The 26,001-nt window shown below is 41.0% G+C and overlaps 1 protein-coding gene across 1 annotated transcript in view; it reads left to right on the forward strand.

Moving 5' to 3' along the window:
- Window positions 1-13,665, forward strand: part of MCUR1 (mitochondrial calcium uniporter regulator 1) — a 59,534-nt gene extending 45,869 nt beyond the window's left edge. Inside the window, exons 8-9 of the mRNA XM_073589953.1 lie at window positions 11,023-11,137; window positions 13,409-13,665. Coding sequence (XP_073446054.1) covers window positions 11,023-11,137; window positions 13,409-13,464 — 171 coding nt within the window. The 3' untranslated portion in view covers window positions 13,465-13,665. The remainder of the gene's footprint in view (window positions 1-11,022; window positions 11,138-13,408) is intronic.
- The last annotated feature ends 12,336 nt before the right edge of the window (window positions 13,666-26,001 follow it).

The raw sequence follows: 26,001 nt of genomic DNA on the forward strand, positions 1-26,001 counted from the left end.
AATACAGAAGCCATTATTCTGCCTAATGCCGTCAGGTACCCAGACCTAGACTGAATCACAGAAGCCGTTATTCTGCCTAATGCCGTCAGGTACCCAGACCTAGACCGCATCACAGAAGCCGTTATTCTGCCTAATGCCGCCAGGTTTTCAGACCTAGACCGCAGCCAGAAGCAGTTATTCGGCCTAATGCCATCAGGTATTCCGGCCTAGACCGCAACACATAAGCCGTTATTCTGCCTAATGTCGTCAGGTATCTAGGCCTAGACTCCCCCGGCAGCTAGGCTATATCCGCTATCCAGGCTTCAGACGCGGCGGGCGTGAGTAAGCAGGAGCCGAGATCCCGCGGCGGCATCACCTACCAGGTACAGTAGTTCAAACGGTTGTATTACTGTGGAGACGCGTCTGGGGTTGACTGCTTCAGTGGTACTGGTGTTCTGTACCGTATTCAGGTGAGTCACTCTCGCCTTCAGGTTCTTCGTGTTCTATTGCAGCAGTACTCGATCCCTTATTGAGCACTTGAATAGTCCTCTATCAGACATGTTTAGTCAATACACGCCGTCTCTCTGGTAACTCAAACGTACCCGAGGCCATCAACTATACCGATCCGGCTATACTGTCCCGTTTTCTGGTGAGTCAGAAGCGTCCTCTCTCACGTTCCTCACGGTCTTTTGCAGCCTTTACCTAAGCTCCCGTCTAAAAGCCACTTGAGGTGAGGTGCCGGCATTTATTGCTCATAGCAGGCTACAGCCGCGGTTACAAGTCGCTTTCAGGTGAGTCAAAGACACCTCTCGGCTACATAGTTCATTGTCAATAACATCTGTGGTTTAACAGTTGAACGTAACCACTACCACGTCCAAACAGAACGGATCTCTGTCCCACAGTGCGGATCTTGGTAGCAACATATCTGGATACTCCACCTTCAGGTGGGTCAGACTCTCTCGGGTCAGGTACTGATGGTCGCGGTTTTACTGCGGCATGTTCTGTACCCTAAGTGTGAGTTGCACCACAGGAGTTTTTGCCAGAAGCTATCTTTACTGCCGGTGTAGTCCGCCTATCTTTAATGTTTGGCAAATAGTAGTTTATAAGTTCTAGCCTGCTTTAAGGGACTTCGAGCAACAAAACTACCATACGCTCCTTATCTGTCGAAACTTACCTATTCTTTCTTACAGACGCCGAGTAAAGCCTTCAGCAGCTCAGACATGGGTCTTCTGACCGTGACCGGGAAAAAGTATCCCACCTCACAGGAGTGGGATCTAACTCTGCGCAAGCATCGACCGGGGTAAAAAGCTGTTCCAGTCCTGGATCCAAGAATGAGTCTGGTGATAACGCGTTTCTTCCTTCGGCTAGTATTGTATCTTTTCACTGTTATCCTCAGGCGCGTTTTGTCTTAGACTTAGGCTAGCAGGTCTACACACCGTAATCCCCTCCCTGCTCCAGAGGGTCCAGGATGGTTTCGGTCGTTTACATCGTCATACAAATTGACCTGCATTTCGTCAGCCTAGTTGTCTTCTGGTGTCTATTTGATCTACCTAGAGCCAACTTTTCTTACAGTTATCATACTCCATGTTTTGCTTGAACTTTCCTTACTCGACTAATCACTTTTCTAAGTCCAACTACACTATTTTTGTCCATATCCACACTCATCCCGGGGTGCTGGATTTATCTCCCTTTGCATCTCAGTCATCCAGTAGTCTCCGTTCTACCTCCTTAGTGGAGCAATCAGTTGTCTCTTTATAGCCATCCTGAGCCTACATCGCGGCGATGAGATCCAGATTATCCCCTGGTTCTATTCAGTACGTTTTCAGTGTTTGGCTCTTTCGCAGGTTCTCAGTGGCCTGTTCTCAGGCCTCGTCATTTTCTCACAGAACGGCCTTCAGCCGTTTCCAAGCAAGAGGGCGCCTTAGTATATCTCTACTTCTGCGACTACGAACCCTACGGTTCCAAGTCTCCCACTACTACGGTCCTTCCTGTCCCAGAAGTGCATCCCTCAGAGATTCCACGGCAAATTCACACAGTAGTTGGCAAGGTCAACCTTGAAACCATCCGCCGCTTTTTAGTGTCCTGTCTTAGTCTCCACTCGTGTTGCAAAGTTCTATAGACACGTGGCCTAGCTTGCTCATCAGAGCATTCTTGCTGGGGACCAGTCAGAAGATTTGATCGTCCTCACTGTCCAAAAAATTCCACTTGCATGGAAACATGGGTTTTCGCCTCATCGTTCCCTTCTAGGGGTTCATTTGGCTTTCGATCTCACGAGCGAAATTATCTCCAAACAAGTCCCTCACCAGCTTCCCGTTTCTTCCTGGTAGCTCCAATCGCTTAATTATTGGGGAGGTCACCGGAAGGACAAGCGCTTTCCTTCCTCAGGCTGAACCTCGTCGTACTTCAGCGTTTTTTCCTCAGCGTGCCTTTCCGGGATCTAGGATGGAGACCATCCTTTTTCTCAGGTGGAAATTTTTCTTCGTTCAGCATTTGCCTCCTGCGAATCGCATGATTTTTCCATGAAGCTCTTATTCAGGTCCTGATTTCTTCAGGGCTTTGGAGATATCTGCTTTTGCAACGTACGGTTTCATTTTCCTTTTCAGTTGGTAGCCTTCCCTTTCAGGCTCTCCACCACTCCTAGGGCGCCTCAGACTCTATAGCAGCTGTGGTACACTTCCTGTAGGTCAAGGGTCCACTCTACATCTCTCTAAATTCTCTCTCTTTCATCCGCCTCGAATTTTCCCTCCGTGGCGTGCTCTCATCAGGCTACCTGGCCACAGCAACGGTACTTATCAAGCTCGGGCTTGAGGTATAGAGGTCCTCTGGCCTTCAGGTCAGCGTCTGCTCGCGGATTCTGGTCGACATTAGTAGGGTTGCCGGCCCAGGAGGGACTGCGTTCTTTTCAGTACGACGCACACTGCCCGGGCAGTGCGTGTCCTCCTGGCGGTACTTTTTGGGCCTTCGTCTGGCTCCTCTGCAGTACGGTCATTGGTCCTCCACAGGTCCATAAGGTTTCTCACAACCCATGCCTAGCTTCGGCAAGTGCCGGTCGGGGTAATGAAGACCTCGCAGGTGACCTTGCAGGTGACGAGGGTGACTCCCTCGTCCTGATGGGGTTATTTGCTGTTCCCTCCCCTTGAGGACTGCTTTGGGACGTCCCATGGTTTCTGTGTCCCCCAATAAGGCGATAGAGAAAACAGGATTTTTTGTTGCTTACCGTAAAATCTGTTTCTCTGAGCCTTCATTGGGGGACACAGCACCCTCCCAAGTTGAACAGCACCGTTTACTGTATAATATTGTTACAGTATGGATTTGTGTTTTCTGTTTTTATCTCGTTACAGATTGCTTCTCCTGCTTTCTCACTAACTGAGCATCCTACTTCCTGTCGGTGGGGTGTACACTGCGGAGGAGGAACTAACGTTTTTATTTGCATAGTGTCAGCCTCCTAGTGGCAGCAGCATACACCCATGGTTTCTGTGTCCCCCAATGAAGGCTCAGAGAAACAGATTTTACGGTAAGCAACAAAAAATCCTGTTTTTTCATTTGTCATGCCACTTTGCATTAATTCCTGAAAATCACCTGAAGGGTTAAGAAAACTACCTGACTGCAGTTTTCAATATGTCAGGGGGTGCTGTTTTTAAAATGGTATAACTTTTGGAGGTTTTCCAATATATAGGACTCCCAAAGTCACTTCAAACCTGGATAGGTCCCGAAAAAAATAAATTTTTATAAATTTCCTTGATAAAATGAAAAATTACTGCTACATTTTTAAACCTTCTAAAATGCTAACAAAATAAAAGAACATTTTACAAATGGTGCTGATGTAAAGCAGACATGCGGAAAATGTTATTTATGAATGTTTTTGTGTGGTATGCCTATCTGGATTAAAGGGATAATTATTCAAAGTTTGAAAATTACTAATTTTGTAACATTTTTCTCAAATTTCTGATATTTTTTATAAATAAAAACAAAACATTGACCAAAATTTACCATTATCATAAAGTATAATGTGTCACGAAAAAACAATCTCAAAATCACTGGGATTTGGTGAAGCGTTCCAGAGTTATTACCACATAAAGTGACACTGGTCGGGTTTAAAAAATTTAGCTCCGTCACTAAGGGGTTAATAAGCACTGATTGGCTATATGCTTGTTTACTGGGCTGTTTACTTAGGCCGACAAGTACCCATGGGAGCTTAACCATACAACATAATTTTATCTCCAGTATATCCCCTGTTTACATAAGCTGATGGCCTGCCGATATCCTTTTTTTGTTTTCATAATTGATCCATCACCTGATGAAGGAGCCTTTGATCTGTTTACTGGGATGATAATCTGAAACGAGTGATCTTTACAAACTCTTATTCACCAATTGTTGGTTCATGTAAATGTACCTTAAAAAAATCATATTGAATATATGCTTATAAGAATCCCAGTAATGTCAGACTTCTAAACAGAAGTTCTTAAATGTATGCCAAATAGTCATGAGCGAACGTGCTTGCACAAGTTGTTATCCGAGCATGCTCAGGTGCTAATCGAGTGATTTTGGCGTGGTCGAATAATACGTTCGAGTCCCCGCGCCTGCATGTCTTGTGACTGTACAACCACCGCAACACATGCAGGGATTGCCTAACAAACAGGCCATCACTGCATGTGTTGCGGATATCAAACAGCCACGACACATGCAGGCGCGAGGACTCGATACTTTTCGAGCACATCAAAGACACACTATTAGCTCCCGAGCATGCTCAGATAACACCTTATCCGAGCACATTCGTTCATCACGAATGCCAAATTCTAGTTCACCACAATGAATCACACGATGTAATGTCATAGATTGTTAATGAAGATTATTATTGCCGCACCTTGGAACGTGGCGGATTCAAAACACGCTTATCCGGTTTAATATGATCATATGAGGAGGTTGCGGCCTGAGGCAGCACTGTAATAAATTGATATGTGACACTTGCATTCCTCTGTGTTGAACTGCTTTCCACTTTTCATGTAATGTGATATTTACCAGCACTACATTTTGGAGGTGATTTTTGGATTTTTTTCCTACAGTTTTTGATTGGTTGTTTGGCCCACTTTCCCTAGGTGACTGCTCCAGTACTCTCAGGCACCAGGTACGCTAGGTGCCTTCTCGCATCTTGATCAAGCTTGAGCCTTTTTGCGTATAGAGAAATCTTTGCGCTCGAGTTTAGAGATGATTTCACCATTTTGCTAATCTAATAACATGACATGCAAGCTATGCAGTTTAAGACCTTCTATAATCACTCACAGGATATGGATTTTCAGAGGTTCCTTGAAAGTGTTCTTATCTGATCCTACGTACAATTTAATATATATCAAGGATAATGAATTTCCCTGAAACTCCTTGACTACTCAACCCTATACGAAACAAGTGTCTAGAATTGTTTTCTTGACTGATATCTGTCACTTCAAACAATGAAGTGATCCTTTCTAGAAAACTTGTATTTTTAAATATTGATCTCTGCAAAAGACTCAGAAAAGAATGGTTAAATTAAAGTGACTGCTTTTGGCTGGTTGCATGAATGTACGTTATTGCAAAGTGGTACAACGCAATAGTTATGCATACAGTACAATCACTCAGAGCGTTATCAACAGAGAGTCTGCTTTATTCTTTGAGAACCCCTATTAGTCAAACATTCCAATGTGACTTGGACAAAGAAGAATGCTGACTTGTTGAAAAAAATTGCTGTTTACCATGGCAACATAGTGTAAACTCTTTAAGTTCTTATACCATAAATATATTAGACTAGCTGAAGAGCCCGGCGTTGCCCGGGCATAGTAACTAACTACGGTTGGTTATAACAAAATATATATATATATATATATATATATATATATATATATATATATATATATATATATATATAAGCCCCGCACACTCCGCATAGCCACATTCACTATAATATCCCACATCATCCCATCAGCCAGAGTAACCGGACTACTACCACTAATATCCCACATCGTCCCGTCAGTCAGAGCCACCGGACTACTAATATCCCACATCATCCCGTCAGCCTGGGGTCAGAACCAGAGCACTGAGTGGAACGGTCCTAATTTCCATACCTGGGATAACTTTAAGAGAGTCCAGCAAAAACAAAAGATGAACGGCAGCTAGGGCACACAAATCACCACTAAAGGCAGAGCTGATTATCTGAATTTTTGCGGTACACATATTCAGCCAAAAGAGGGGTGCTTGCATGGAAAACAAGAAATGTCCAGAAAACTATATAGAGAGAAAATGCAGCACTCACCAGCTGAGCTGAAAAAATATATGTCCTTTATTTCACAACCGTGCCACGGACAGATAAAAGTACAAGTAGGACGTGAGAGGAATGTTGGGGGAGGTGAATGCCAGACTACACCGTTTCCCGATTACTCGCTTCTACGGGTCCAGGTGAAGCACCTGGACCCGTAGAAGCGAGTAATCTCGAAACGGCCGTAGTCTGGCATTCACCTCCCCCAACATTACTCTCACGTCCTACTTGTACTTTTATCTGTCCGTGGCACGGTTGTGAAATAAAGGACATAATTTTTCAGCTCAGCTGGTGAGTGCTGCATTTTTTCTCTATATAGATCCCTTTAAGAGAGGCCTGGCATCAGAACGCTGAGTGGATTTGCCATGACTTTCTCTACCAATGATCCCATTAATAGAAGCCTGGGGTCAGTACCAAAGCGTAGTTTGGATTTGGCCTCACTTCCATACCGGGGATCCCTTTAAGAGCGGCCTGGGGTCAGAATCAGAGCGCAGAGTGGATTTGCCCTCACTTCCATACCAGGAATCCTTTTAAGAGTGGCCTCGGGTGAGAACCAGAGAGCTGAGTGGAATTGCCCTAACTTCCATACCAATGATCCCTTTAAGAGAGACTGGGGTCAGAACCAGAGCGCTGAGTGGATTTGCCCTGACTTGCATACCAATGAACCCATTAATAGAATCCTTGGGTCAGAATCAGAGCGCTGAGGGATTTGCCCTAACTTCCATACAGGAGATTCCTTTAAAAGAGCCTGGGGTCAGTACCAGAGCATTTGAAGGCAATTGCCCTGACTTCCTTACCGGGGAGCCCTTTAAGAGGGGCCTGGGGTCAGAGCCACAGCGCTGAGTGGAACGGTCCTAACTTCCATACCGGGGATCCCTTTAAGAGAGGCCTGTGGTCAAAACCAAAGCGCTGGATGGATTTGTACTGACTTCCATACCAATGATCCCTTTAATAGAAGCCTGGGGTCAGAATCAGAGCGCTGTTGGATTTGCCCTAACTTCCATAGTGGAGATCCCTTTAAGAGGGAAGATGTGCCAATGGGATGGAGGATGTGTGATGGGTATATGGGCACGGGAGGGGGTGATTAATTTCTTTCGTGCTCTCTGCTCCTATCTGGGGGGCAGACAATGGCTGAGAGCTTATGTTCCCGAGGATGCTAGATTTCTCCTACCCGGTCAGTGTCTGCTGAGGTGTTGTGGAGTGGGAAAACTATTGCTCATAGCAACCAATCACAGCTCAGCTTCTTTTAAACAGCTCTGTTGAAATGAAAGATGCTTTGTGATTGGTTGGCGATACACACATACATTCAAATATATATATATATATATATATATATATATATATATATATATTACAGATCTCAGAAAAAAACTAAGGTGCAGGTATATAGGAGGTTATTTGAGGGCTCATACTGTACTTTAGGAGCTTTTTGGGGCTCATACTGTATTTAGGAGGCTATGTGGGGACTCATTGTATACTGTATAGGAGATTATGTAGGGGTCTTGTAGGTTGTGTGTTCTCACCCTGTATACAGGGGCCTATGCAGGGGCTCATACTGTATGTATGGGGCTGTGTGTAGGCTCTTATGGTATATGGGAGGCTGTGTGTGGTCAAAACAGCATATATGGGGCTGTGGGCAGGCTCATATTGTATATAGGGAATGTCAGCATACCTATTTATGCACAGTATAAGTTATATATATATACACTCCCCACAACACTCACAGGATCTCGTGGCCCCTCAGGAAAATTTATTTGCCCACCCCCCTGATTTAGAACCATCTGGTTCACCACATGTAGGCCAGTCTCTTAGGATTAGCTGTTCTTTTTGCCATGTTTTTAATGATATACTATATATATTTTTTTTTCAAATAACTTTCTCATTTTGGATGTGCTGATATACATTGATATTCTTTTTTTTTTCTCTTTTTTTCTCTTTTATTAGATGTTTCCTTTTTTCTCTGGCATAGATAGCTTATCCATAGATGATCTGAGACTTTTTTTTTCTTCTTCTTGAGCTCAAAATTTTGCACATTTTGTTGTAGGCTATGTTCACATATTGCGTTTTTGCTGCATTTTTTTTTTTTTAATGCAAAGTTTTAGTGGCTTAAAAAAACAGGTTTTGCTTAGTTTTGTTACGTTTCTATTGCTGCGTATTTGGCAGGGTACATTTGTCTCTTGTGCATACTGATAAAATTTGGTGCATAAAAAAAAATCTGATTCAACTTAATCGGGTTTTAGTGCCAAAAACGCAGAAAAACTGAATACCTTTTAGTTTTTTTTACAGCTTTTTTACAGCGTTTTTTGCACTACCCATTTCTTTTAATGGGTAAAAACTGCTGAAAGAAGTGACAATGCTGCATTTTGCAAAAATTACAGTAAAAGGATGAATTTTTTTTTTAAGCACAGTACGTGTACAGACCGTAATGCACGTACAGACAGTCGTCCCCCAGTCAAAGTCAAAAGGTTTAGATCAGTAGACGTGGCCAGTCCATGCAACTTGGTTCGTACTCTGACTTTAATACCCGGACATCTGAATGAGACCTAAGTCTTTGTGGCATGTTTCAAAAGGTGTAGACTCCACCCTACCTCAGACGTACTATGGCCACGGACTGGAGTAACATTTCTGGCGGAAGAAACGCTGCCACTATTTATTATTTTGAAGGCTGTTAGTAGCCACAACATTTCCCGACTCCTTCCCACCTCCACCCATTTTGGCAGAGCTGACTGAAACTGACGTGAAAACGTCACGAGTAGCAAGCTTTTTGAGCAACTTCATACTTTTCAAAGTGTTTTACATCCGATTTCTGATGTAAACACTTTGATGAATTTGGACCTATGTGTATATTAACACGTAACAATCAAGACAGGTAATGTATATTGTTGGTTTGTTAATTTTTTGATTTTTACAGGAGATCAATGGCTTCGATATGGGATTAGGAGTATAATAAAGATTTTAAAACTGTGTGTAGTGTATTCTTTCATTAAAATACTTTGTTCTTATTGTGTGTTTATTTAACCCTTGAAGAACTCTAGGATTAGTAATGGATAGGTGTCCATTACTAAGCTGAGCTTAATGTCGCCTTACAAGCGCAAGGTGACATTAACACCACTTGCCACCACTACAGGGCAAGAACCCGACAAAGCTCCAGAATAGGCGCATTGAATAGTCGCTTCTAATAGATGCGCCTTTTCTGGGCAGCTGCCGGCTGCTGTTTTTAGGCTGGGGGGGGCAAGATCAATGGCCCCTTACCAGCCTGAGAATAGCAGCCCCCAACTGTGAGTTTTGCCGAGTTGGTTCACAAACAGAGGGGGACCCCACGTCGGGTTTTCATTCATTCATTCTTTTCTGCTCGCTGTTGCCAGCAGAGCAGGAGAGAAGAATGACAGCCGCGTTCAGCACCAGCCGCAGGGGAACAGCCCTTACTGTAGCACTTCTTCCCTGGCAGCCGTCCGTGTGGTCCTGATGCGGCACACGTGTGCCACATGGCTGTACCACGTATCCTCACGGACACGGCTAGCTCCGGTACCGTTTTTTCCGGTACCCGAATTATCTGGACGTGAGAGACTGCCCTTATAGATGGGAAAATGGCAGCACAAACCAATTACTAAGTTCACATTTTTTAAACCCACTAAAATAGTAACCAAAGCAATAAATATTTTTCATCGCTGTAATAGGACTGACCTCTAAAGAAATGTCGTCACATCATTTTTACCGCTCAATTATAGCTGTAAAAAAAAATACTAAAAAACAATGGCTGAATTGTATGGATTTTTTTCACCATCTCGCCACTCTTGAAGGGTTGTTTTGCCATTTTCCCTTACTTTATATGGTAAAATGAAGATTGTACTTTCATTGCAAAATTCAGTGATATTATCACAACTTTTTACCCTTTATGTGTGTTTTTAATACACGACTGGTCATTTTTATACGATTTGTATGCTGGTTATGACCACCATTTCTTTATTTGTCTTTACGCTGACTTGCTGCTAACTCTGTAGGTGATATAAAATTAATGGTGTCATTCAAAATTACAACTGGAACGTCTGTTAAGTTAAGGCTATTTGAAAAAAAGGGACTGAAAAAAATAAATACAACAAAAACTAAAATAGTCTGCATCCTTAGGTGGTTACATTCCAGCAATTTAATGGCCAGTGAACATTTGAGTCTTGGAGTTAATAAATATCTTCATTAACTGCGGAGTGTGATTAGACTGTTTTAGCCTGTCACCTCCTTAGCAGTAAAAAAAAAAAAAAAAAAAAAAAAGAACTCCCTTTAATTATAAATTCACAAAGGGAGCGATGAACATGAAAAACAGTTCCTGGGTCCCCGACCTTCATCACTGGACACTGAACAGGGGGAAAGTAACATACTGCTATCTTTCTTCCCGCTGTCAATTTCAGCTTTCAACTTGGTCTTGCAATTGGGTTGTGCAGAAATTTACGGAAGTCATGCAGATTTTTCCTGGTGCCCACGGACAAATGTCTTCTTTGAAAACTATGTGTCTGTATTAATATGATATGACTAGTCGCAGCAATAATTTTTAATCACGATGTATTACATATGGCAGTAAAGGATTGATATCATGGTCAGAATCTCATACTTCCATGTAGACTGGCTTTCTTGTTAAGTAAAGCCTGTCTGCTTTTAAGACTTGGCTTGCAATAATAATTGTCATTACTTTTTCCTATTTTTATATTGCCGGGACATTTTCTAAAGATTTTTTATTCATATAATTCAACATGGTTTAATTTCAGCACTCCCAACAAGATAGAGCGCTGACTCAAACCAAAAGGAAGATTGACACAGAATTAGCTGGACTAAAGACAATGTTAGAATCCAATAAACTTGATACCATCAAATACCTTGCTGGTAAGCTGGTTTTATTCCATTTATGAATTTATATTTGATTTCCTTCTCAAGGATACAGAAAGTGATATGAACACTTATATGTTTAGTTCACGTAAAATATATAGTGCAGTTTTGCTGTTAAAGGGTATCTGTCAGACACAAGCCTCCTGAGCCGTCTACATGGCATGCAGGTGATATAATGTTTAATACAATGATACCTTGATATCTTAGATCCTATGTCTAATTTCAGAAAATTCCACATTTTTCTTATTATGTAAATGAGCAGTTTAAGATGTATGGGCCGGACACTGATCTCCCTGACAATTTGCTTCCAGACTTTATTTTAAATGAAACCGCTCATTGCCAGTGTGAGACCTTTAATGACTGACACTTTGCTCTCATAATCACTCACAGGTCTTCAATGAGATCAAAACTAACACAGTATAGCAGAACTGAAGTTTGTCTCATTACATCTGTGAGGACACAGCATTTAATCTTAATTATCCAGATGTCTATTTTCAGTAGGCCAGGAGAAATAGGCTATATTGTTTGAATGTTGACTCTAGAATTGATGTTTCTTTTTCAGTAGGTCAAGAATCATAGACTATTATTTGAACTTTTGACTATTGATTGTTGTTTCTGAATTGATGACGAATGGCTGCTGTTTGTTTCTCATATCAGCTCCTACAAGTTATTGTCTGCTTTCTTTGCAACACCGGGACATGGGGTAATTGAACAATAGATATTTGCTAATATGTTGAATACACATTGTATAAGTTCAGCTAGTTTGTTGACTTGCAAAACAGAGGAGGACGAACTCTGCAGATTGATTAAATACTCAAATAATGAGAGTTAAACTCATCCCACCTCCCCCCTGACCTGTGGATGATGAGCTGAAGCATAGATGTGGGTATAAAAAGAGATTTTCTATCCTTTTACAAAACCACAGCCAGGAGCAATCTACAGGATAGCTGCTGGGACACCATGGCTCCATCAAGAGGGACACAGATTAGTCGGTTCTACAAGATGCCAGCTTAAGGGACCATGGACCTTGCTGGAAGAATACTGTAAATGCTTCAAAATATATTCATGATGTCCTTGAACTAAAGCTCATCCCATCAATTCATGACCTTGGCAAGGAACAGACCGAAATTATTTTTCAACAGGATGGAGCAGCATGGCACACCTCAAGGCAATGTCTAAAATGGTTTGAAAGCAAACAAAATTCTGTGCTTTCATAGCCAGTAAACAGTCCTGATCTGAACTCCATCGAAAATCTGTGGTCAATATTAAAGCGATTGGTTTCTAGTAAGCGACCGAGCAACAAACAGACATTGATTGTAGCTGTTATCAGTTCCTGGTACCATGTTATAACCACAGAGATGCTGAGAAGTCTTGATGAATCAATGCCAAGGAGATGCAAAGCTGTTATTGATGCTAAAGGATACCCTACAGGCTACTAAAGAGAGAATACATAGGGATAGCATGAAATTAACACATTAGGATGTGATATTTTGATTCGGCCATTCCGCTGATCTTATTGACGTAATGAGATATTTTGAATTATGGAGACCTTGTTTCTATGTAGAGGGGTTCTAATCTACCTTAGACTACTTGTGGCATTAGTGGTATAAATACTTTGTATGATTGCATGCTAAAAACTTTTATAAAATGACAAATTTAAAGTGTATCCACAATCTTGGCCACTAGTGTATTCTACTGGGTCAGCTCTGGTGGTACAGAAAATATCAAATTTAATAGAAAATTAGCACCCAAAAACCCCTTCCCAGCATATGATGTACCGTTATGTCATATGTCGGGTCCCTGACTTTGATGGAGCTTGCATGAAGATCTTTGTGCTTGTCATACAAAATATAAAAATTCAAATTTTGCCCTATTAAAGATAAAACAATTACAAATAAAAAATACATATATTTGGTATTGCTGTGATCTATCAAAATATAAATTAAACTGATCGGTAAGCGGCGTAACAAGAAAAAAACCTCCAGAATTAAGGTGTTTTTTGGCCATCGCAACAAAAATGCAATAAGAGATGATGAAAACATCATACTGTATGTACCCCAAAGGGTGCAAAAATAAGCCCTCACACAGCCCCTTATCCTGAAGATGTAAAAATTCCAACCGTCTTGGAAGACTGCGACGTAATCAAAAACATTTTTTTTTTCTCCATTTAAATAAAAAACTATACCGGCATAATAGTGGACTGTGACTTTTATGTATGTTATTGTAAATACTTAGCATCATATAACTTTAATTTTCTTTTTCTTACAGGGTCCGTGTTTACATGCCTAACTATAGTTCTGGGCTTTTATCGCTTGTGGATGTGACATTATTTCCCTGCACAGATCAGAGTATTGGACATCTTTTTTCTCTGATGTGATGAGAAGCATTCTTTATGCTGTATATGATGATTTGGTGGCATTCATTCATATATTTATTTTGACAATGGTGACTGGGAACAGAACCATACAACATGGAGTGAATGTTAATGTTCCGTCCACTCAATAAAGAGGTGCTATATATTCTCATTTTGCTGCTGAATAACGTAAAGTTATGTATACTCGCATGAGGTTCTTTCAGTGGGCACAATATATGTCTATCCTTATTTTTTTTCTGTTTTGGCTAGCTTTTTCTTTCTGACATGGTATTAACAAAAATAAAATGAATGGCTCATCCATATACAATATATCCATGGATGATCCAGTTAACTGCAATAGGTGACACTAACCATGGTCTCTGTTCCACCAATTAAAAAAGAAGCAAAAAAAAAAAAAAAACTCATCTAAAAATTCTCATCATCTTCTGTGAAATGGTGAAAATGCCGGTGGCACCACTAGCAGAGGAAGCGGCATTTATGGTGTATGTCACGTACACGCTTCTCAGCACGTTATGTGGAGTGCAACTGCAATCTTTTTTTTTTTTTCTTTTTCCAATAAACCCCTTTACCACCTTGGGGTTTTTTCGACCCCTTTTTCCCCAGAGCAGATCCATAACTTTTTTTTTTTTTTTTTTTAAATTATCCATCAATATGGCCATTTAAGGGCTTGTTTTTTGCGTGATGAGTTGTACTTTTGAATAAGACCATTAATTTTACCATGCAGTGTACTGGAAAATAGGAAAAAAAATCCAAGTGCTGTGAAATTGAAAAAAAAATGCAGTTACACAATTGTTTTTTGCTGTTTTTTTTAACCATGTTCACTAAATGCTAACACAGACCTGCCGTTATGATTCTCCAGGTCAATACGAGTTTGCATATACCAAACATAAAGCAAAAAACACAAATATCCTGAACTAAAAAGTAAAAAATATACTGCAAATAATGCATAAAGGTAATAATAATAATAATAAGGGTATTTAGTAAACATAGTTTTGATCAAAATAATGTACAAGCCATCCCGCCACGTCACGGCAACCCTTGTGGGACAGTCCCTACTCTAGTATTTAAAACCTTTTCACTTGCCAAATGGCGTGAATGTGAATAAGGGTCGAGCGGCTGAACCACTAGTAACAGCTTAGGCCAGACTGGATGGCTTTCCCAGCTCAGAAAGAGGGCGGTCACACCCCTATATGCACTGAATGCACAATGAAATGAATAAAAAACAAATCTGAACTGAGAAAAGTAAGTTAATGTGTATGCACAATGTAAGTGCATATTAACACATGACCATTAACCAGTGAAAACAAAAAGCAAAAACCAAACATGTATAGGATCTTTTTTCTTTTAGTGGTAAAAAAAAATCCAAAGTTTGTAAAAAAAAAAAAAAATATATATATATATATAAAAAAGGCGTCATTTTCCGAGACCCATAGTGTTTCAATTTTTCGTGATCTTGGGCTGGGTAAGGTCTTATTTTTTGCTCACGGAGCTGACTGTTTTATTGATACCATTTTGGGATAGATAAGGGGTTTTGATCGCCCGTTATTGCATTTTATTGCATTGTTGTGGCGAGCAAAAAACTTAATTGTTGCATTTTGATTTTTTTTCTCATTACGCCATTTACCTTTTGGATTGATTCTTTTTATATTTTGATAGAATGGGCGTTGGCGATACCAAATATGTGTATTTTTTATTTTCTTTTGAATGGGGAAAAAGAAAGGTAATTTGAACTTTTTATATTTTTTTAACATTTTTAAAAACTTTTTTTGTTTGTTTTACATGCTTCATTAGTCACCATAGGAGACTTGAATCACATCTGATCACTTGTGCTACACATAGCAGGGCTGTAGCCCTACTATGTGTAGCAAAAATGCTCATCTGCTGTGTGCGCCAGCCACTGGACAGTGCTCATAGGAGTTCGGCAGTGACAACCACATGGGTCTACTGCAGACCCCAGGTTGTCATGCCAACCCATCGGCGCCCCGCGGTCATGTAACAGGGACAAAGATCGGCGGAGCTAATGACTCACATCCGGTTTGCATGTGTTAAATACTGCTGTCAGAGATTGATATTGGCATTTAACATGTTAACAGCCGTGGGTGGATTGTGATTCCACCTGCGGCTGTTAAGGGCAAATGACAGCTGATCAGATCAGCTGTCATGTACCGTAAAAGGTGCGGGCTCAGCGCCGGAGCACACACAAAAGAGGGGAAGGGAAGGCGACCTATGACGTACCTATACATCATAGGTCGTAAAGGGGTTTTTATACTTATACTCCTTTTACAGCCTATAACAGAGGTTAACTCTCCCGCCACGCACAATCCACACACTCTGGATACACAACACATGGCCGCCACTCATCAAGTACATGGGGTAATGAGTCTCCAAAATGTACACTGTCTCCAACAGTCAAAAGGTCACACATTCATTGAGGCTCTGGATTCTTAAGAGCATACAAGAACCAAGCTTATCAAAGTTTTATGTTTTAACATACAACAAACTGTGCTTACAAGAAAAGGTATAATAAAAAGAAAAATAAGGTGACACAAATAAGCAAAGCAGTTATAAAAGGGGAGAAATAACAAATACAAAAATGTTTGTCTAATGTTCTGTTATCTTGAGTGTGGGAGTAAAAACTTATGGATCACACTCTGCTAAGGCTGACCCCCATATGTGAACAAATTTCCATTATTTAGCACATTTTTATAAGCCTAGTCCTAGGCTCAAGATTCCAGGATGGCATAATCTATGGGGTTGCGCACATGTCTATGTATTCAACAGACCGTGTGTCCATGTGACCTGTACATAGACATATCGGTTTTTTTTCCGGCAGTACGGATGTCAATACGTATTGCATACATGCACACGGATGACAAAGTGTGGCATGTACCGGAATAGAATTTACATGTTTTGGTGTTAAAGATAGATATAGGGTTAATAGATGATGGATATATATGGGTAGATAGAGATCAGATATATAATTAGTGTTTTGACTGTGTAGTTAAAATGTATTAAGCTAATAAATGAAAAAAATGACGTGGGGTCCCCACCATTTTTGGTAATCGGCAAAGGTAAAGCTAAATCAGACAGCTGTGGGCTGATATCAGTCTGGGAAGGTCCTTGGTTATTTGTCAAAAATCAGAGCTGGCATCAATTACTATCACACTCCCCAACACTTTTCCTGGTTTATCAATTTATTTAAAAAAAAAACAAACATGCAGTCTGACGTAGTCTACCGAATCCGATGTAGTCCAGAAATGGACATCTGAAAAACATAAAAAGAGCGAAATAAACACAATGCACTGTCCCTTGTTAACCATTTTATTAAAAAAAAAATCTTCCCACTCAGGTCCGAAGTAGTCCAGCTTTTCCAGAAACCAACGATTATGAATAGCAGCATCTCCGCACATTTGTCACCAGTTCACGCTGTGCTCTGGGAGATCCAGCGGCTGAGCACTGACGTCACTGCACACCAGTTGCCGGTTCACGCTGCGCTCCCCGAGACCCGGCAGCTCTGGACAGCAGGACAAAAGTAACGATAGCGCTATCAAAGTTGCCGAGTCTCACAAAGTGCAACTGTGATGTATTGCGACAATCACAGTCTCGTATGAACGCCAGCTTAAAAGCGAGCTTTCACAGAACTGTCATGACAAGCACTCCTTGTCTTCAGCAGACCCTCGGCTGTTGTGGCAAACCATCTCCCCCCGGCAATCACATCAGGGGCTCATGGGATGATTATGATGTGCCAGCCTGCATTAAATACGGCTGTCAGAGATTTACAGCAGCATTTAACAGATTAACAGTCACAGGTGGAGCTGAGCTGTTAGAGACAGGTGATGGGGGAATAATTCACCCATCATCTGCCGGGAAAGATGCGGGGACCACACATATGACGTAATTGTACATCCTATGTCAGGAAGGGGTTAAATACCTTGTTTCTTCAACTTCCCCCTCCCTATAGTAATTAGATGCCCTGCCTGGCCACAAAGGATAATTATCTGCCCAAGCTTTGTAGCTTGGACTCCCCAAGCCAAGGTGTCTGGATGACACTCTGTAGTCAGTGTCAAGCCCTGTGGTTTTGAATTCATATAATAAGAGTAAATACCGTTATAGACCTTTGTGTAGTATCAATCATGTGAATGGCAGACTTAATCTATTGTTGTTTTATTGATTTTATAATTTTTTTTTTTGTGAAGGATGGCACCAGAGAGTTCATGCAGAATCTTACCCTAGCCACCACATGTGACAAACACGCACCTCGCCACCCCGCCTGATGTCACTATTTCAGGGGAGAGATCATGCGGATACGGTCTTCGCATTTGTACCAATGTGACATTACGCACCCTCTTGGGACAAGTAAGATCAGCTTGGCATTGTTTTACACAGACGCCCCCTGTCCACATGGGCCCAGGGTGGCACGGAAGTGGAACGATGTGGCCCACTCAGTCACTGACATGGCACCACATTCGCAAACAACCTTAAGAGGCCTCTTTCATTAGCTCCAGTAAAACAGCACTTGGACAGCCCAGTAGGACTGCCACCAGTTACTCATTATATTAACAGGATTATATTGGGGCAGAGACCATCCCCAGTAGCATGGAAACTTCAGCTGAGAACACGGATAAGTGGATTCATGGATCGAGATAAAAGAGCAGCCCAAATTTAAATTATATACAGTTAGGTCCATATATATTTGGGCAGAGACAACATTTTTCTAATTTTGGTTCGAGACATTACCACAATGAATTTTAAACAACACAATTCAGATGCAGTTGAAGTTCAGACTTTCAGCTTTCATTTGAGGGTATCCACATTAAAATTGGATGAAGGGTTTAGGAGTTTCAGCTCCTTAACTTGTGCTACCCTGTTTTTAAAGGGACCAAAAGTAATTGGACAGATTAAATAATTGTAAATAAAATGTTCATTTCTAGTACTTGGTTGAAAACCCTTTGTTGACAATGACTGCCTGAAGTCTTGAACTCATGGACATCACCAGACTCTGTGTTTCCTCCTTTTTGATGCTCTGCCAGGCCTTCACTGTGGTGGTTTTCAGTTGCTGTTTGTTTGTGGGCCTTTCTGTCTGAAGTTTAGTCTTTAACAAGTGAAATGCATGCTCAATTGGGTTGAGACCAGGTGACTGACTTGGCCATTCAAGAATATTTCACTTCTTTGCTTTAATAAACTCCTGGGTTTCTTTGGTCGTCGTTTCATACTACAGATGGACAATGACCCAAAACATAAAGCCAATCAGTTTGGCTGCATTTGGCTGGATCTGAGCACACAGTATGGCTCTGAATACCTCAGAATTCAATCGGCTGCTTCTGTCCTGTGTCACATCAATAAACACTAGTGACCCAGTGCCACTGGCAGCCATGCATGCCCAAGCCATCACACTGCCTCCGCCATGTTTTACAGCTGATGTGGTATGCCTTGGATCATGAGCTGTATCACGCCTTCGCCATACTTTTCTCTTTCCATCATTCTGGTAGAGGTTGATCTTGATCTTGGTTTCATCTGTCCAAAGAATGTTCTTCCAGAACTGTGCTGGCTTTTTTAGATTTTTTTTTTAGCAAAGTCCAGTCTAGCCTTTTTATTCTTGATGCTTATGAGTGGCTTGCACCGTGCAGTGAACCCTCTGTATTTACTTTCATGCAGTCTTCTCTTTATGGTAGATTTGGATATTGATACGCCTACCTCCTGGAGAGTGGTGTTCACTTGGTTGGCTGTTGTGAAGGGGTTTCTCTTCACCATGGAGACTATTCTGCGATCATCCACCACTGTTGTCTTCCGTGGGCGCCCAGGTCTTTTTGCATTGATGAGTTCACCAGTGCTTGCTTTCTTTTTCAGGATGTACCAAACTGTAGATTTTGCAACTCCTAATGTTGTAGCAATTTCTCGGATGGGTTTTTTCTGCAGCTTAAGGATGGCTTGTTTCACCTGCATGGAGAGCTCCTTTGACCGCATGTTTCCTTCACAGCAAAACCTTCCAAATGCAAGCACCACACCTCAAATCAACTCCAGGCCTTTTATCTGCTTAATTGAGAATGACATAATGAAGGGATTGCCCACACCTGTCCATGAAATAGCCTTGGAGTCAATTGTCCAATTACTTTTGGTCCCTTTAAAAACAGGGTGGCACATGTTAAGGAGCTGAAACTCCTAAACCCTTCATCCAATTTTAATGTGGATACCCTCAAATGAAAGCTGAAAGTCTGAACTTCAACTGCATCTGAATTGTTTTGTTTAAAATTCATTGTGGTAATGTCTAGAACCAAAATTAGAAAAATGTTGTCTCTGTCCAAATATATATGGACCTAACTGTATTTAATCGCCTTAAGTGCACACTAGACAAAACTCTGTATACACAATGGTTACACATATCCAATGAGTAGATATGCAAATACAAATAGTGGTAGTACAAAGTGTGGTAGTACAAAGTATGCAGAAGATGGGAGTCTGTTACTAGTCAGATGAAAGGCCTGGCTTGTGAGGGATGGGCTGCCACATGGGAGGCTGGTAGTCCCCTCTGTTACTTGACTATTCCCCACACGCTATGTCATCGTGACCTTCCCGGGAAAAAACAATAGGCCATGCTGTACACAAGCATTTAACACCTTAGGGTAACTTCCCTCCTGACCCTAATAATAATAATAAATTTTATTTTTATAGCGCCGACATATTCCGCAGCACTTTACATTTCAGAGGGGATTTGTACAGACAATAGACATTACAGCATAACAATAATCACATACAGTAGATTATAACAAATACCAAGAGAAATGAGGGCCCTGCTCGCAAGCTTACAGTCTATGAGGACCCTAAAACTCCAAAACCTAAGATGGCTCATAACTCCTTAATTGATGGTCCCAGGGAGGCGCTTTTGGCGCCATTAAATCTGGACAGGTCCTTGCTATGTGTTGCGACAAAATATGGCTTTGCTACTTGGTTCCTACTAGCCATTCTGTGTTACTCCCATCCCTGAGGTGCTAGAACTGATCAAAACTCTGGAAGGCATTCGCCCTTTCCAGAGATCTTGAAAATGTAACCGGTGTGTGGCTAGGCAGTACGATAAGTCCATCTACTTATGAAATTGTAGCTGTCTGAAAGCAGCTACACCACATGGGCTTCACAGGAGGTCTTCCTATAGGAGATTAGGAGATTGGATACTAGCTAGTGTGGCTGGACCACCTGCTGAGCCTGGTGTCCTGCCACAACCACACATGCTTTCTGGAGGATTTTAAGCTTCCATTAAATCCCCCCATCCTTCACAATGTGACAGTGAATTTTCAGGATTTTTCATAAATGCCTATGAAAAGTAGGTCCCACCTCTGGGACCTGCACCTGTCTCAAGAATGGGGCCCCTTCTTGCATATTAGGTATACAGAGGTGTCAGCACATGTACTTATGACTCTATTCACATTTATATGTGTGATAAGTTATAAGAGTTCAATATGTTGATACTTTGAACATGATTTTTGAAAGGAATAGTTAAATAAAGTGACTTTTTTTTCACTTGAATGTATGTTGGGCCAAAATGAAATAAGGTTTCATGAAATATTTTCGACTGGGTTTTACTTCTGTGCATCACCGTACGTAGCTGGCTGAAGAATGAGTTAGCAGTGAAATCGGTCAGGGAGCTTGTCGACAGGATGTAAACCTTATCGCTCTTCATGCCAACAGTCTAAAGCCCCTGTCACACACAGTGTTCTCGTGTCGCTGGTCCTGATCACAAGTGAAGCTGCCTGTTTGACAGGTCACCAGCGATCCTGACAAGGTGATATCGTTGTCGGGATCGCTGGTGAGTCACTATGTGTGACCGGGCCCTAAGTTGAACACTGATTAAATCAAAGATAAGCAGTTGGCTAACATGTACAGCTGCCTCCACACTGAAAACTCAGAACAGGATCCCTGTCTGATAGACTGCCATTCAACTGAAGTTTGGACATCACACAGAAAATGTAATTGCTAAAATGAGTGTAAGCCTTTCTTGAGTTTAATTCACGTTTTTATACATATTGCAAAATAAATAGCTCAGCTTTGCCCTTGATAAAGTGGGTTACATTAGCTATATACGTCATAATAATCCAAGTGACCAGATGGGTTATGGTAATCACTATGTTTCATGTGATCCGTTCTAAACAAATACATTTCCATGAGTCAGTAGGACAGAACTTGTTTGACTCCTTTCTGTGTAGCATGTAGTCAGCTATTAGAGAAGAAAAGAATTCATGAACTCTATTTGCTACACTGTTACAAATATTGTTCCATATAGAGTATGTCCTGGAAACGACCAGAGTCTCAAAGTAAAACAAAATGTTACAACATAAGGAATATTAGGGCATGTGACCAGTCTATAGCTACTGACTAGTTTAGGCCACGTTCAGTATTTGGTCAGTATTTTACTTCAGTATTTGTAAGCCAAAATCAGGAGTGGGACAATCAGAGGAAAAGTATAATAGAAACACGTCACCACTTCTGGTTTTGGATACTGACCGTGTGAGCGTGGCCTTATGCTGATAGATGATCTGCACATAACAAGTGCCGATCAACAGTATAGCAAGTCGAGCATCGCTTACTTGCTTCTAGTTATCATAAGCACCATGTGCGGGTTATGAGCGTTCGTCCCAATACAGCTAGTTGACGGCATCACATCCCTGAGTTAGTAACGAGGGAATGATCTGCTGATGGCTTTGATTATTTTCACACATAAAAGATTTGATTAAACAATAATTTGCAATTGATTAGCCGACTTGTTTACCCTGGGCCATTGATTGGAAATTACGGTAATATTTGTATAATCATTTACAAGTGTGACAGGGCTTCAACTTTATTGACTATTTGATAATATCCAAGTGTGTGGGATTCAATGGAAATTATACTGTGATCTTTGGTCAGTGAACCTATTTTTCTGCATAATGCATATGGTCACACAGGCTTAGTCTGGCATGTATTGGAAATGTGTACTGGAAATTGGGAAAAAAATCCAGTTGTGGAAAAAAAAACACTACTGTGACATTGTGCAGATCAGTATGATTATGGCAATACCAAGCTTGTCCTTTTATTTATTTTAGGGGTGAAAAAAATAGAAACTTATAAAAACAATTTTTTTGCGATTTATTTCCCAGAATATTTAACTTTTACATTTTAAGTTAATGGAGCTGTGTGAGGGCTTGTTTTGTTTTGGGGTTAGTTAACCACTTTTTGATACCATTTTGGGTTAGATTTTTATCTCTTTTTTAATGCAATTTTGCAACATTGTGGTGACCAAAAACAGCAATTGTGGTGCTTTATTTTGTTTGTTTTTTCTTTTTTTGAGTTTACCAATGTTAGTCTTTTATGGACATGCTGATACCATATGTATGTTTTTTATTTTCTTATGTCTTTATTTTTAATGGGAGGGGTGATTTTTTTTTTTAATTTTTTTTTCACTTTATATTGTTATAATTTGTTAGCTTCCCTGGTGGACTACAACATGCAATGATCTAATCACATGTACTACGTACCACAATATTTCAGTAAGTCACGGTTTCCTTTGAAGCCCGGCCACAGGCTGGATTTCAAAGGCGCTCCGATATAGCAGGCACGGGAGTTTCCAACAGACTCCCTGCTCCCATGGAAACCCATTGGTGCATCGTGATCATTTGGCGGGGTGACTGATGGGCGTGTAGAATGACACGTCCACATGACTGCGCACACTGTTAATGCTGCTGTCAGAAATTGACAGTAGCATTTAGCAGGCTAATGGTTGCTGACAGTCCACTCAACCCATGTCTGTTAGATGTAGATCCTGGCTTTGATAAGCAGCCATTATCTGCCATGTTTGAGGTGTCCTCCAGATGTCGGGAATGGATAAAAGGATATTCTACTAGGCATAACCAAGTGTATCCTTTTAGTCTAGTGTGTTTGATATCAGCTGATTGTGTATTAACCCCTTCACTACCAAGGGTGGTTTGCACATTAACTCCCAGGCCAATTTTTACAATTCTGACCACTGTCCCTTTGAGGTAATAACTCTGAAATGCTTCCATGGATCCCGGTGATTCTGACATTGTTTTCTCGTGACATATTGTACTTCATGTTAGTGGTAAAATTTCATTCAAATAACTTGCGATTATTTGTGGAAAAAAATGGAAATTTGGCGAAAATTTTTTAAATTTTGCAATTTTCCAACTTTGAATTTTTATGCCCTTAAATCACAGAGATACGGCACACAAAAAACTTAATAAATAACATTTCCCACATGTTTACTTTACATCAGCACAATTTTGGAACCAAAATTTTTTTTTGTTAGGAAGTTATAAAGGTTAAAAGTTGACCAGCGATTTCTCATTTTTGCAACACCATTTTATTTTTACGGACCACATCACATTTGAAGCCACTTTGAGGGGTCTATATGATAGAAAATACCCAAAAGTGACACCATTCTAAAAACTGCACCCCTTAAGGTGCTCAAAACCACATTCAAGAAGTTTATTAACCCTTCAGGTGTGTCACAGGAATTTTTTTGAATATTTAAAAAAAAAAATGAACATTTAACTTTTTTTTCACAAAAAAAATACTTCAGGTTCAATTTTTTTTATTTTACCAAGGGTAACAGGAGAAATTGGACTGGAAAAGTTATTATGCAATTTGTCCTGAGTACGCTGATCCCTGATATATGGGGGGGAACCACTGTTTCGGCGCATGGCAGAGCTCAGAAGGGAAGGAGCGCCGTTTGACTTTTTCAATGCAAAATTGGCTAGGAATTGGCTGTGAAGCCCCTGATGTACCTAAACAGTGGAAACCCCCCACAAGTGACTCCATTTTGGAAACTAGACCCCCCAAGGAACTTATCTAGATATGTGGTGAGAACTTTGAGCCCACAAGGGCTTCACAGAAGTTTATAACGTACAGCGGTACAATTAAAAAATCATATTTTTTCCACAAAAATGATCTTTTCACCCCCAATTTTTATTTTCCCAAGGGTAACAGGACCCTAAAAGTTATTGTGCAATTTGTCCTGAGTACGCTGATACCCCCACATGTGGGGGTAAACCACTATTTGGGCGCATGGCAGAGCTCGGAAGGGAAGCAGCGCCATTTGACTTTTTTGGCTGGAATTGAGATCGGACACCATGTCGCGATTGGAAAACCCCTGATGTACCAAAACAGTGGAAACCCCCCACAAATGACACCATTTTGGAAACTAGACCCCCCAAGGAACTTATCTTGATGTGTGGTGAGCACTTTGAACCCCCAAGGGCTTCACAGACGTTTATAACGCCCGGGCATGAAAATTAAAAAATCATATTTTTTCCACAAATATGATCTTTTAGTCACCAATTTTTTTAATTTCCCAGGGGTACCAGGAGAAATTGGACCCCAAAAGTTGTCCAATTTGTCCTGAGTACGCTGATACCCCATATGTGGGAGAAAACTACTGTATGGGCACACGTCGGGGCTCGGAAGGGAAGTAGTGACGTTTTGGAATGCAGACTGTGATGGAATGGTCTGCGGGTGTCATGTGCGTTTGGAGACCCCCTAATGTACCTAAACTATTGAAACTCCCCACAAGTGACCCCATTTTGGAAACTAGACCCCCCAAGGAACTTATCTAGATGTGTGGTGAGCACTTTGAACCCCCAAGTGCTTCACAGAAGTTTATTACGCCTGGGCGTGAAAATAAAAAAAATCATTTTTTTTCCACAAAAATGATATTTTTGCCCCCAATTTTTTATTTTCCTAAGAGTAACAGGAGAAATTGGACCCCAAAAGTTGTTTTGCAATTTGTCCTGAGTAGGCTGATACCCTATATGTGGGGGTAAAACACTGTTTGGGCGCATGGCAGAGCTTGGAAGGGAAGGAGCACCATTTGACTTTTTCAACGCAGAATTGGCTGGAATTGAGATCAGATGCCATGTTGCATTTGGAGAGCACCTGATGTGCCCAAACAGTGGAAACCCCCAATTATAACTCCAGCCCTAACCCCAACACAGCCCTAACCCTAGCCCTAACCCTAATAGGAAAATGGAAATAAATACATTTTTTTTATTTTATTATTTTCCCTAACTAAGGGGGTGATAACGGGGGGTTTGATTTACTATTTATGGCATTTTTTATGTTTTACAGCTGTCACACGCTAAAAGACGCTTTTTATTGTAAAAATATTTTTTGCATCACCACCGCTAAAAGACGCTTTTTATTGTAAAAATAATTTTTGCATCACCACATATTGAGAGCTATAATTTTTCCATATTTTGACCCACCGAGTCATGTGAGGTCTTCTTTTTTGTGGGACGAGTTGACGCTTTTATTGGTATCATTTTCGGGCACGTGACATGTTTTGATCGCTTTTTATTCTTATTTTTGGGACGCAGAATGAACAAAAACCAGCGTTTCATGAATTTCTTTTGGGGGGGTGCGTCTACACCGTTCCGCCTGCGGTAAAATTGATAAAGCGGTGTTATTTTTCGGGTCAGTACGGTTACAGCGATACCTCATGTAGGTC

This window comes from Dendrobates tinctorius, unplaced genomic scaffold (assembly GCF_039654945.1).
Source record: "Dendrobates tinctorius isolate UK_male_01 unplaced genomic scaffold, ASM3965494v1 ptg000115l, whole genome shotgun sequence".
In the NCBI taxonomy this organism is placed as follows: Eukaryota; Metazoa; Chordata; class Amphibia; order Anura; family Dendrobatidae; genus Dendrobates; species Dendrobates tinctorius.